The sequence below is a fragment of the Microcaecilia unicolor genome, chromosome 3, assembly GCF_901765095.1.
Source record: "Microcaecilia unicolor chromosome 3, aMicUni1.1, whole genome shotgun sequence".
Taxonomy (NCBI): Eukaryota; Metazoa; Chordata; class Amphibia; order Gymnophiona; family Siphonopidae; genus Microcaecilia; species Microcaecilia unicolor.
The window spans coordinates 43,012,625-43,025,645 of NC_044033.1; the positions used below are offsets into that span (position 1 = coordinate 43,012,625).

At 41.9% G+C, this 13,021-nt stretch overlaps 1 protein-coding gene across 1 annotated transcript in view; it reads left to right on the plus strand.

Moving 5' to 3' along the window:
* ACYP2 (acylphosphatase 2) overlaps positions 1-13,021 on the plus strand; it is a 260,944-nt gene that overhangs the window by 24,312 nt on the left and 223,611 nt on the right. The window contains exon 2 of the mRNA XM_030195845.1: positions 805-821. Within this exon, the coding sequence (XP_030051705.1) occupies positions 805-821 (17 nt within the window). The remainder of the gene's footprint in view (positions 1-804; positions 822-13,021) is intronic.

The following is a 13,021-nucleotide window of genomic DNA, read 5'->3' on the forward strand; positions in this document are numbered from 1 at the left end:
TTGGGGAGAATAGGCATCTATCTGAAGGGGGCTGGACTAGGTGCCCATGTTATACAGTACATAACTGATTTATTGAGATGTTTCAGTTTATCCAATCTAGATATTACATCAGAACTTAAACTTTAAATTACAGGTAAACGCATAGGATTAGGGGCAACTATTTTAAATAGCAACGTTACCTTACTGATATGTTCAAAATGTGTATCTGTGAAAAAGCTGTACACCAAACATATCAACAAGTAATAATGTGGTAGATGTCTTGTGTGTTCTACCATTTTTCTTTTTTTTTTTTAGCTTGGTAGTTCCTCCTTTTCTCTCTACTCCTTTCTCTTTCAGTTCAGTCAAAACTACCTGGGGATTTTTTTCCCATTTTAGTAGACCCACCCTCAAACTAGTCTGGTCTTTGCAGTAATAGTTCTAAGGCCAAGAAGTAGACATCAGACTCCTCCCAGAACCCTGCATCATAAGACTGTAAATCCGGCCACCAGGTGTCAACCCTTATTGAGGTCATGATTCCCCCCCTGCCCCTCCCCCCAGAGGCTGTGAGTACTATGGGCACAGCATTCCTACCCTTAGCTAACCATGGATGTGGAAGACCTGATTTGAGAATCAAACCATGACTTTCCAGGTGGAAGTATGCAGCACTGCCACTGGGTCACTAGGCTGGACTAATTAATTTTTGTTTTAGATTAATAAATTGGTAATGTGTTGGTTGGTCAGAATATTAGGAAAATGTATCTGCATTCATTTATTTTAAAAGTCTCTCTTTGTTTTTGTGTTTTTTTTTTTTTTTTTTTACCACAGGTGTTTGCTTCAGGATGGTAAGGGCCCATTGATGCTTCTGTTTTATTATACCCCGCTGAAAATGTGGACGGATAATCCTGAAATGCTATTTTACAACGTAGCATACAAGTTTTTTAAGCTTTTGTTTCATCTGGGAAGATAAGTATTCCCTTTGTGTTTTTACTTATGTTCTGTTTGTATGGTTCGAATTACCTTGTAGCCACTGGCTCACTGAACCAACCTTAGGGGTCCTTTTACCAAGCTGCGGTAAAAGGGCCCTATGGTTGCGACGGGGGCTGTTTTTCTTGCATGCCAGGGCCCTTTTTACCACAGCGGGTAAAAAGCCTCTAAAAATAAAATGGCCATGCAGTAAGATTACTCTTGCCGCAGAGAGCACTTACTGCCACCCATTGAGGTGGTGGTAAGGGCTCAGTGTGCGGCACTGCCTGATTACCGTCAGGTTAGCACCACAGTAAAATTAACAAAAAATATTTTCCAGCGCACTGGAAATGGTGCCTGCTCAAAGCAGAACTACTGCTGGCGGCTGCGTTGGGCTGACAGTAGTTCCGGTTTGCTACGCAGCAACCCTTTCATAAAAGGGCCCCTCAACGCACAACCTTTTCACAGTAAATTTAATCAATTAAGTATCTAGAGAGAAATTCATCACAGTTATATGGAACTAAGCTCTGAATAGCTACTCTTAATTCCATTTCATCCTACCGTAAGGCAATATTAATTCAGTGGCTCTGTAATAAAACTGTTTTGGAAGTTAAAAGGAGTCACCTGAATATCTGAAGTTGAGTCAGATATTTAACTATCTGCCATAACTGCACAGCACACTTGGAGCGAGGGCAGAACATAAGTGGTTACTGTCAACATTAATATAGAAGATGATAAGAATGTTTTGTAATTATCACAAAATGGTTTACCCTGCATATAGTGAAGTTATTTACAGGTAACAGGTGTTCTCCGTAGACAGCAGATTATGCAGACACAAAAGTGATGGCATCTGATGGCACCAGGATGGAACAACTTTCGTACAGATCAGAACTAGTGTAGAGTTTGGAGCAAATGCAACCCTTCATATATGTAGCAGTTCCCGCTGTTTCCTCAATTAGTATATAGCAAAGTCAACTTTCTGGTTGGGTTTTTGCATCTGATTAATACTGTTACCTACGGAGAACACTTATTCCAGGTCAGCAGCATGATGTAATCAGCCTCACAAATGGGTAAATCCCAAGCTGAGGGTTATTCCTTTTCTGAAAGCCTGTCTGTTCTAAAGCTTAGGATCAATCTGTTAACATAGTTATGTAAGAGCTGAGTGGTTCATTTAAACAGATCCTTCATTGGATACGCCACAGCATTTTATTCCGGCCTCTTTGGGCGCTATGGAGGGAGTTACTTCCTCTGTGGAATCAGGAGGCCTCTTGTGTCTTGCTTCCGCTGAGAGGTAATGTGCAGTTTACACCTGGCATGGAAAGTGCAGCTTTCAAGTGGTGGGAGGACTAGGGTATTGTCCTTTAGAACATATGGACGGGCATAATTGAATGAAAACGTCTATCTCCATGGGCGTTTATCTCCGAGAACGGGTCCGTGAAGGGGCGGACCGAACCGTATTTTCGAAAAAAATAGACGACCATGTTTTATTCGACAATTTGTGAGCTGGGCGTTTTTGTTTTTCAGCGATAATGGAAAATGAAAGCACCCAGCTCAAAAACGAATAAATCCAAGGCATTTGTTCGTGGGAGGGGCCAGGATTCGTAGTGCACTGTCCCCCCTCACATGCCAGGACATCAACCAGGCACCCTAGGGGGCACTTTTACAAAAACAAAAAAAAAGGTAAAAGAGCTCCCAGGTGCATAGCACCCTTCCCTTGTGTGTTGAGCCCCCCAAATCCCCCTCAAAACCCACTGCCCACAAGTCTACACCATTACTATAGCCCTAAGGGGTGAAGGGGGGCACCTGCATGTGGGTACAGTGGGTTTGGGGGGGTTGGACGACTAATAAGCATTAAGCAGCACAATTGTAACAGGTAGGGGAGGGATGGGCCTGGGTCCACCTGCCTGAAGTCCACTGCACCCCCTAACAACTGCTCCAGTGACCTGCATACTGCTGCCAGGGAGGTGGGTATGACATTTGAGGGTGAAAATAAACAGTTGTGAAACAGCATATTTTGTGGTGGGAGGGGGTTTGTGACCACTGGGGGAGTCAGGGGAGGTCATCCCCGATTCCCTCCAGTGGTTATCTGGTCATTTAGGGCACTTTTTGGGGCCTTATTCGTGGAAAAACAGGGTCCAGGAAAAGTGCCCTAAATTCTCGCTAAAAACGCATATTTTTTTCCCATTATCGGCGAAAGGCGCCCATCTCTGATCGGCCGATAACCACGCCCCAGTTCCGCCTTCACCACGCCTTCGACACGCCCCCGTCAACTTTGTACGCTTCCGTGATGGAGTGCAGTTGAAAACGTCCAAGTTCGGCTTTCGATTATACCGCGTTATTCGTTTTTGGGAGATAAACGCCTATCTCCCGATTTAGGTCGCAATATAGGCGTTTTTGTCTTTCGATTATAAGCTGGACAGTGAAAGAGGATGGGGCATTTTTTACCCTCCAAGATCTGCAAGAAAGATGAGCCTTTCGGCCAGCAGATGTCTTTGCAGATTTTCAACTGTCTCATCTTTCTTCTTTATCTAGATAAAGCTTGGCGTTATGCTTTAGGCCTTTGTTATGGGATTTTTTTAGATGGTGATACGGGAGGATAAGTTTCTATCTCATGGTTCCATGGAGAACCTTTGCGGCAGTCTCCGATGCCAGATGTACGAGGCGTAGTAGTTTGGTAGAAGCAAGACCTCAGATCCCACTTGTTTATTGGACACACTTTGGACGATACCTTGCCTTGTCCATAGTGCAGAGTTGCAGGAAACTCGTTACTGTGCAATACATGGAGCTTATTTTCTCTCAACTGCAAGCATATTGAGTATGTTGTGCTGCTACCCCCTGGTGCCTGAAATGCACTCAAGCAGATAGTGACTTTTAATTCTGAATAGATGATTTTATTTCCTTTAATATTATTATTTTGTTTCTTCAAGCTCTGGGGTATACATCGGGTTTTTATATCCGATGATTAAAGCTATGAACTGTGGTTTGAACGACATTGATTCTGATTTTTCAACCGGCTATTGAGCTGGTGACCACAGCTTTCTGAGGTCTTTTCCCCGTTTATCCTTTTAAGCTGTTTCACCCTTACCATGTTTAGCTCGCTCTACTGTGTTATATTGAGGATTGTACCTTCAATTGAGTGAGCTTCCCTTTACTTTGTTACCTTACCTGTACTATTCTGTGCAGTTTTTTTTATTTAAGAATGTTAATACTGTAAGTAGTACAGCAAATAAAGAAAATTGTATGCAACAAACTGTATTGTTGTATCTGGTTTCTCAGCAAGCACAATAAAAAGAATTTTCCAGTACAGGTTTTTGTTAAGTGCTGTCCCTTGCAGGATCCTAACCCTGTTTTTCCCATAGGAATAATTATTCACTTTCTGCGGTTTCATGGAAACATAGGTATAGTTGGAACCTAACCTCTATAAGTACATGGTTTCGGTATTTGCAGTTTGTGATGGTTTTTTATGAACCATACTGTCGCGAATAGCGAGAATGCTCTGTATCAGTTTTTCATCCTTAGATTTACATTCACCTCTCCTTAACTATTCATATGTCTGGTTTTGGTTGTATGTATGATTCCTGGTATCATACTTTGTATTTTACACTGTTTTTATGCATTTACCACTTGTGTTTCCTTATTTGCTGAACTGATTATTTAAAGAGTTTTATTTCTCTGGTTTTGTAAATTCTGTATTTTTTTGGAATGGTTGTCCTAGTTTATGGGAGGGGACTGTTTGTGGATGTTTACTCATATATTTTAGCACCTTCTATGTATTTGGATCTATGGATGCTACTAAATATGCCTGGAGACCTATGATTGTGACTATGTATATGTCATCAATTTTTATAAGACTCCTTCTTCCTTCAGCTTTCGGAATGCACAGTCTTGATATACGCAGATTTACAGTTTTTCCCCCCCAAATCTCTTTATTTATTTATTTATTTATTGCATTTGTATCCCACATTTTCCCACCTTTTTGCGGGTTCAGTGTGGCTTACAATATGAGTTAAATGTTAGAAATACAATTTGTTACAGATTGGTTATGGATTACATTGTGCAGAGTTATGCGAAACAATTGGGGTGTCGTTAGGGAATGTAACAATGGAACATAAACATTGAAACTTTGGAAGGAAACACTGGGAGCTTAGAGGGCGATAAAAAGGCATGAAGACATATGGTATATATCTTTCTGTGAGTAAGGTATGAGAGATGTGATATTACGGGAATGAGAATTCAGAGGTGAATGTATGATGCATTAGTGAACATTAAGTGTGGCCTTTATGTGTTTTGTTTCTTTCCGTAAATTTTTTCGAAAAGATGGGTCTTCAATAATCTGCGGAAGGAAGCTTTACTTAGGCATGATCACATAAATAGAAAATATACAGAATCATAAACGAAAACGAACGGCTGTCTGTGCACACAGTTGTTTCTGATCTGCGTGCAGTTGCAGAAACATAGCAAACAACTACATATATAAGTGCAATTCCAAGACTTGTAATGAGGATCATACAAAATACAGTTTTTACCAATATTAAACCCCAGTCCTAACAAGAAGCACAAAAAAACCCTACCCTCACTCCCCAACCTCTAACCCCTACCCCATACAGAACATAGACAACTTATCCAATGGCAGTTAAGTTATAACAGGCAAAATATTAATAGCAATAATAACAAAAATAAACATTGTAGTAATAATCAGAGATCCAGTGAAAGAGGAGAGCTTCTATTACAATCCAGAGCAATGCAATAGCAATAAAAGAAAATCATATGTGTCAACATCAGCCAAATTTGTATACCCCAGAGCTTGAAGAAACAAAATAATGTTACTAAAGGAAATAAAATCATCTATTCAGAATTAAAAGTCACTGTCTGTGAAGAGAGAGTGTTCCAGTAGGGCTCCCAGGTAGCCTGAAAACGATCCCACCTGTGGGCATCCCCACTGCCCTGCTGTACCTGTTCTCTCTAACAATGCCAACTCAAATTAATAAATATAAAAGTTTTCCATTGGGCAAATGATGGCACTGTATGCTCCAGTATACCAGTATTGCCGTTTTTGGCTAAAAGTAAACTTTTACCAATCAAAGCCACATTCTTTTCTGAAAAAGATTGCAAATCTTCTCTCTCCTGAAACTATACTGTAGTAGGTTTGCAAGGTAAGGAAATATATAGGCAAGAAATAATTGCGTTTCATATTTTCTCCCCAAAACGTTTATTTATTTATTTGCTGCATTTGTACCCCACATTTTCCCACCTATTTGCAGGCTCAATGTGGCTTACAATAAGATATGAATAATGGAAATACATTTGTTACAGCTTGGTTATGGGTTACATTATACAAGTTATGCGAGATCATCGAAGTAAGAGTAAGAAATTCGGCATAATGTTACAGATTAATGTGTAAGAAATCAGATAAATAGGGTCAATAGAATGATATACATAACATATAAGTGAGAGCAGGTTAAGATATAATGATCAAAAATGATAATATGATTAAAATAATCAAATTAGAAGGGATCAGTATTAATTGGTTCTGGTATAGCCTGGAATCAAGTCATTAAGGAGGATTCTTTTTGTAAGTCTCTTCGAACAGGTGCGTCTTCAGTAACTTCCGGAAGGTTGTCAAGTCGTGTGCTGTTTTTATAGTATTTGGTGGTTTATTCCATGATTGTGTACAGAGGTATGTGAAGGTAGATGCGTGTATTGATTTGTTTTTAAGTCCTCTGCAATTGGGGTAGTGGAGGTTTAGGAAGGTACGTGATGAACTTTTGGTATTTCATGCTGTTAAGTATGTATGTTGGGGCCTCTCCATGGATGTTTTATGAATTAAGGTGCAGATTTTGAATGCAATTCGATATTGTAATGGAAGCCAATGTAATTTTTCTCTGAGGGGTTTGGCGCTCTCATATTTCGCCTTTCCGAATATGAGTCTGGCTGCGGTGTTCTGGGCAGTCTGGAGTTTCTTAATGGTTTTTGCTTTGCATCCTGCGTAAATGGAATTGCAGTAATCCAGATGGCTCAGTACTAGTGATTGCACCAGCTTGCGGAAAACCTCCCTTGGGAAAAAAGGTTTCACTCTTTTCAGCTTCCACATTGCAAGAAACATTTTCTTTGTGACATTCTTCGTATGGCAATCTAGGGTAAGATTTCGGTCAATAGTAACACCCAGGAGTTTCAGGGTATCCGCAACAGGGAGAGTGTGGCTTGGTGTATTTATATTGGTGTAATTAGTCTTGTTAAACTGCGATGATAGGATAAGACATTGTGTCTTTTCTGCGTTAAGCTTGAGCAGGAATGCATCCGCCCATGAGTTCATTATTTAGAAGCTGGTATTAATTTTATCTGCAATTTCTGATAAGTTGTTCTTAAATGGAATGTATATTGTAACATCGTCGGCGTAAATGTACAGGTTTAGGCCTTGGTTGGATAGTGATCTGGCCAATGGTAACATCATTAAGTTAAAGTGAATCGGTGAAAGCGGAGATCCCTGAGGCACTCCACATGCAGGTCTCCATGGTGATGATATGATCGACTTAGATATCACTTGATAAGATCTTACAGTTAGGAAGTTATGAAACCAGTTCAAAACATTTCCGCCCAATCCAAAGTATTCTAGGATGTTTAATAGAACATCGTGGTTAACCATGTCAGACGTTCTGGACATGTCGAATTGGAGGAGGAGAACATTATTGCCAGTTGCAATAATTTGTTTGAATTTAGTCAGGAGTGTTATAAGAACTGTTTCAGTACTATGATTAGCATGGAATCCAGATTGGGATGCATGTAATACTAAGAATTTACTCAAGTAGTAAGTTGTTTAGTTACTAGGCTTTCCATCAACTTGACTACAAGAGGAATGTATGTAACTGGGCGATAGTTGGTTGTATCATTTAATTTTTTCTTCTGGTCTTTGGGAATTTTACTTTAATGCAATGCCAGATTAGCTTTCTCTACTTTTTGGGCAAGTACCGTCTGACAAAAGGCCAGCCATATGCACTCTCCATGGAGACACAAAAGCTCTGTGTAAAAACTTGTATTCCTGTTCCAAATGTATCATATTTTCTGAAATCTGGGAGACATTATAAAAGTTATTATTTATTTGTTACATTTGTATCCCACATTTTCCCACCTATTTGCATGCTCAATGTGGCTTACATAGTACCGTAAAGGCATTTGCCAAGTCCGGTAGAGAAACAAATACAAGGTGATATTATGGTCAAGTAAAGGTACATGTGTTTCAGGTACCATGCGGATCGAGGAGAGGAAAGGTTATATATAGGGGCATAATCAAATGGAAACGTCTATCTCCATGGGCGTTTATCTCCGAGAACGGGTCCGTGAAGGGGCGGACCGAACTGTATTTTCGGAAAAAATAGACGTCCATGTTTTATTCGACAATTTGTGAGGTGGGCGTTTTTGTTTTTCAGCGATAACGGAAAATGAAAGCGCCCAGCTCAAAAACGAATAACTCCAAGACATTTATTCGTGGGAGGGGCCAGGATTCGTAGTGCACTGGTCCCCCTCACATGCCAGGACACCAACCGGGCACCCTAGGGGGCACTTCTACAAAAACAAAAAAAAAGGTAAAAGAGCTCCCAGGTGCATAGCACCCTTCCCTTGTGTGTTGAGCCCCCCAAATCCCCCTCAAAACCCACTGCCCACAAGTCTACACCATTACTATAGCCCTAAGGGGTGAAGGGGGGCACCTACATGTGGGTACAGTGGGTTTGGGGGGGTGGTTTGGAGGGCTCCCATTTACCAGCACAAGTGTAACAGGTGGGGGGGATGGGCCTGGGTCCACCTGCCTGAAGTCCACTGCACCCCCTAATAACTGCTCCAGTGACCTGCATATTGCTGCCAGGGAGGTGGGTATGACATTTGAGGGTGAAAATAAAAAGTTGTGAAACGGCATATTTTGTGGTGGGAGGGGGTTTGTGACCACTGGGGGAGTCAGGGGAGGTAATCCCCGATTCCCTCCAGTGGTCATTTGGTCATTTAGGGCACTTATTGGGGCCTTATTCGTGGAAAAACAGGGTCCAGGAAAAGTGCCCTAAATTCTAGCTACAAACGCATATTTTTTTTCCATTATTGGCGAAAGGCGCCCATCTCTGATCAGCCGATAACCACGCCCCAGTTCCGGCTTCACCACGCCTTCGACACACCCCCATCAACTTTGTCCGCATCCGCGACGGAGTGCAGTTGAAAACGTCCAAATTCGGCTTTCGATTATACCGCTTTATTCGTTTTTGTGAGATAAACGTCTATCTCCCGATTTGGGTCACAATATAGGCGTTTTTCTATTTCGATTATAAGCAGGATAGTGTCCATTACGAGCTTTGGTTTTGCTGTGTTGCAGAGTGTAAGTATTTATGTTGGGTCGGTAGGGTATGCCTTTTTGAACAAGTTGGTTTTTAATGATTTCCTGAAGTTTAGGTGGTCGTAAGTTGTTTTCACAGCTTTTGGCAGTACGTTCCATAGTTGTGTGCTTATGTAGGAGAAGCTGGATGCATAGGTTGCTTTGTATTTAAGTCCTTTGCAGTTTGGGTAATGGAGGTTTAGGTATGTTCGAGATGATCTGGTTATGTTTCTGACTGGTAGATCTATGAGGTCTCTCATGTATCCTGGGGCTTGGCCGTAAATAATTTTGTGGACCAGGGTGCAGATTTTGAAGGTAATACATTCTTTGATTGAAAGCCAGTGCAGTTTTTCTCGGAGGGGTTTGGCACTTTTGAATCGCGGTTTACCAAATATCAGCCTGGCTGCTGTGTTTTGGGCGGTCTGGAGTTTCTTTGTGAGTTGTTCTTTGCATCCCGCATAGATTCCGTTGCAGTAGTCTGCATGGCTTAGTACCATTGATTGTATTAGGTTACGAAATATTTCCCTCGGGAAGAAAGGTTTTACGCGTTTAAGTTTCCACATTGAGTGGAACATTTTCTTTGTTGTGGAGTTCACTTGGCTCTTGAGTTGCGGTCGATTGTAACACCGAGTATTTTCAGGCTGTCTGAAATAGGGAGGGTGTGTTCTGGGGTGTTTAAGGTTGTGGGTTTGTACGTATTGTGTTGAGATGAGAGGATGAGGCAGTGTGTTTTTTCAGTGTTCAGTTTCAATTGAAAAGAGTTTGCCCATGAGTCCATGGTGTTCAAACCGACTTTGATTTCGTTGTTGATTTCTGTTAGATCATTTCTGAAGGGAATGTATATTGTGACATTGTCTGTGTAGATGAACGGGTCGAGGCCTTGCTTTGATAAGGACTTGGCCAGTGGGATTATGTATTAATGTGCATTGATTTTCATATGCTAAATCATTGCTCCAGGCGCTAGCAAGCATATCATATCAGACTTGGGCAACAGTCCCAAAATATAGTTAGTACTAGCAGTTAAGCCCGTAACAACGGGCTAGTTTTTTTGTTTTCCTGTGGCCTCCCCCCCCCCCCCCCCCCCCCCCCCCCGTCCACCAACCCTGCTCTCTCCCCTGCCCTCCCCCCAGCATCTGTTTCCCTCAGTTCCGCCCCCTCCTTCCTTCCCTGCTCCCTCCTCCTCCGATTTCTACGCCCATGTCCAAGCCCTCCTCCCTATTGGGCTGTACTGCTGGTGGAGGCGGGGCTTGGACTTCTACACTCTCAGCGTTCCGACTCTACTGCGCATTTGCAGGTGAGTCGGTCACTTGCCGTTTATATGTTTGATAGTGCCCAAAATGTGGTGGTATATCCTCAGAGAAGGAGAAGCACTGTTCCAAACCTTTTGCCTGATCACAGTTAAATGAGTCTCATTAATGTTGTCCAAATAATGTCTTAGTCACAGGTAAGCAAAGTGATTTTAATTCTCCATGGCTAAATAACTTTCCCTCATCATTTAACACATCCCCTAAGTGTTTTGCTCCTTTATCACTCCACAGCTTGAAAACTGCTGACCAGCCCAGGGATAAAATCTTTATTTCCTACTATGGGCGTTAATGGAGAAAGAGAATAATTTCCCCCCTGGGACCTGCATAATGTGTGCCAGATTATTCTCATGTAGGTCCATACCACATGAGTCCGAAGCTCTGTATCTAAGTGGGATAACCTGGCATGAATCAAATAAAGACCCGAAACAGTTAACATACAGGCCCTCTCTAATGACAAAAGGATAAAGTGTGAAGTGTCCAGGCACCAATCTCTGAGTTACCTGAGGCCACAGGATCCCTGATAATTTGCAGATCCCAACTGTCACAAATTTTCAAAAACCAAATATTACTACACCATATCTCCCCCCCCCCCCCCCCCCACACATTATCTTATACCCTACCCCTTTCCCTTCTTACCCAAATTATTTCATCTCTGTCTTCCACTGGTCATTGCATATGCACCAGCAGGCCCCCATTCCTCCCACTGCCCTCAGACCCCTTTTATTAAACACACCTATTCTTAATAGTCTATAATATCACAATATATTCAACCATCTTATATTAACAGTGGTAATATAACAATAGTTATATGTTAATTGCAGAACAAGTAAGATCTTATCATATCATATAGCTAAATAACAGAAATGAATGTCAACCTATATCAGGTGCATCTGCCTGGCAATTAACCCCAGGATCCATAAGTTATTGTTATGTATTGGAGAATGACATGGGGATTGGGACCCACAGTAAACCGTGGTAACAAAAAAAAGATTGTTACATTTACCACGGGTTTCGGGAACAAAACCTTTTACCACCCCACGGGAACGGTAAAAAGCCTTGCTCCTGAGGTAAAAAGAAAAAACGCGATTACCACTCATGGGTCCCATCTCTGTGTCTTCCTTCTCCTTCCCCCCCTCCTGCTGTGGTATTTACTTTATGGAGCCTGCCTGAAGCCACCAACAGGATCCCCACAGGCCTGTTCTGGGGCCTTCCTTCTGCCTGGTCCTGCCTTCTAATAAAACTTCTTGTAGTGGGCTTTGGGGTCCTCTCCCAAATTTCTGACTTGGGCCCTAGCCATGTCTAACACCAGCTCTGGCAGGATACACATTTCAAACACAGCAGATGGAAGCTTGCAGGGCCAGCGCAAGAAGCGAGAATGAATCGTTGCAGGCGCCGAGGACGCCTTTACCGACATCATGGAGGGAAGGGGTTCAGAGACTGGAGTGCAGATGTTGAGATGCTGTGGAGGAGAAGGGGGGTGAGAGCGGTGTGGTGCTATAGCTGGGTGGGCCTGTGCCCACCCAGGTCCACCCGTAGCTACTCCACTGCTGCAACAGGCCTAGAGGAGTGTATTTTAGCAACTCCACCAATAGCCACTTCTTAAGGAAAACAAGAAGCTGTCCACCTTTTAATGTTTCAGATAGACTGACAATCCTTATACTATTCCTTCTGGATCTATTTTTCAAGTTGTCTCATTTTCTTTACAGCCCTCTACTGTTTTACGGAATTGTGAGAGCTCCTCCACTGTTTCTTTTAGAGAGTCCTCTGTATCAACCACTCTTTGTTCAATTTCAGTGACCAGACTGTTGAATTCAGCCAGAGAGCTCAATAGCGTTAAAAATTTTGCATTGAGTATATCAGTTTTGGAGCCTTATGCAGTGATCACTGCTTCTGTGAGTCTCTGGAGTAGTGCCTCACTCATCGCAATGTTTTCCTCCGGGGGCTTCACCATCTTGGTTTCTCCCATGGATGCTGCTTTGGTTTTGTCCTTGTCTTTTTTTTTGTATTTTTTTGCAGACATTTGGATTGCAAGCTGATTGATAGCTATATCTTATTCTGTGCTATTAAGGCAGTTTCCAATTCAGTCTCCTCTTGATCTTTTTCTTTCAGTAGTTTACAATCAGTGAAATGTTTTGACCCTAGCTAGTTTTCCTTCATGCAAGGTTGATATACACATTTGTCCAGGCCAAAAAATCATCCTGATGTTATCTGAAATATTTTTTACCACTTGAAGCTGTTCCATATGGGAAAGATGCAAATATAGGAAAATACTAACCTGATCTAAATCCTTGATTCAAAATATTAAACGGGATCTCCTTGAACTTATCTCGTTTCAAAGCTTTCATTGTGGATAAATTACAGTTCAAAACAATGACTGTACTAACATAGAAGTAAAATAAGCCCCCAGTCTCTCCTTTTC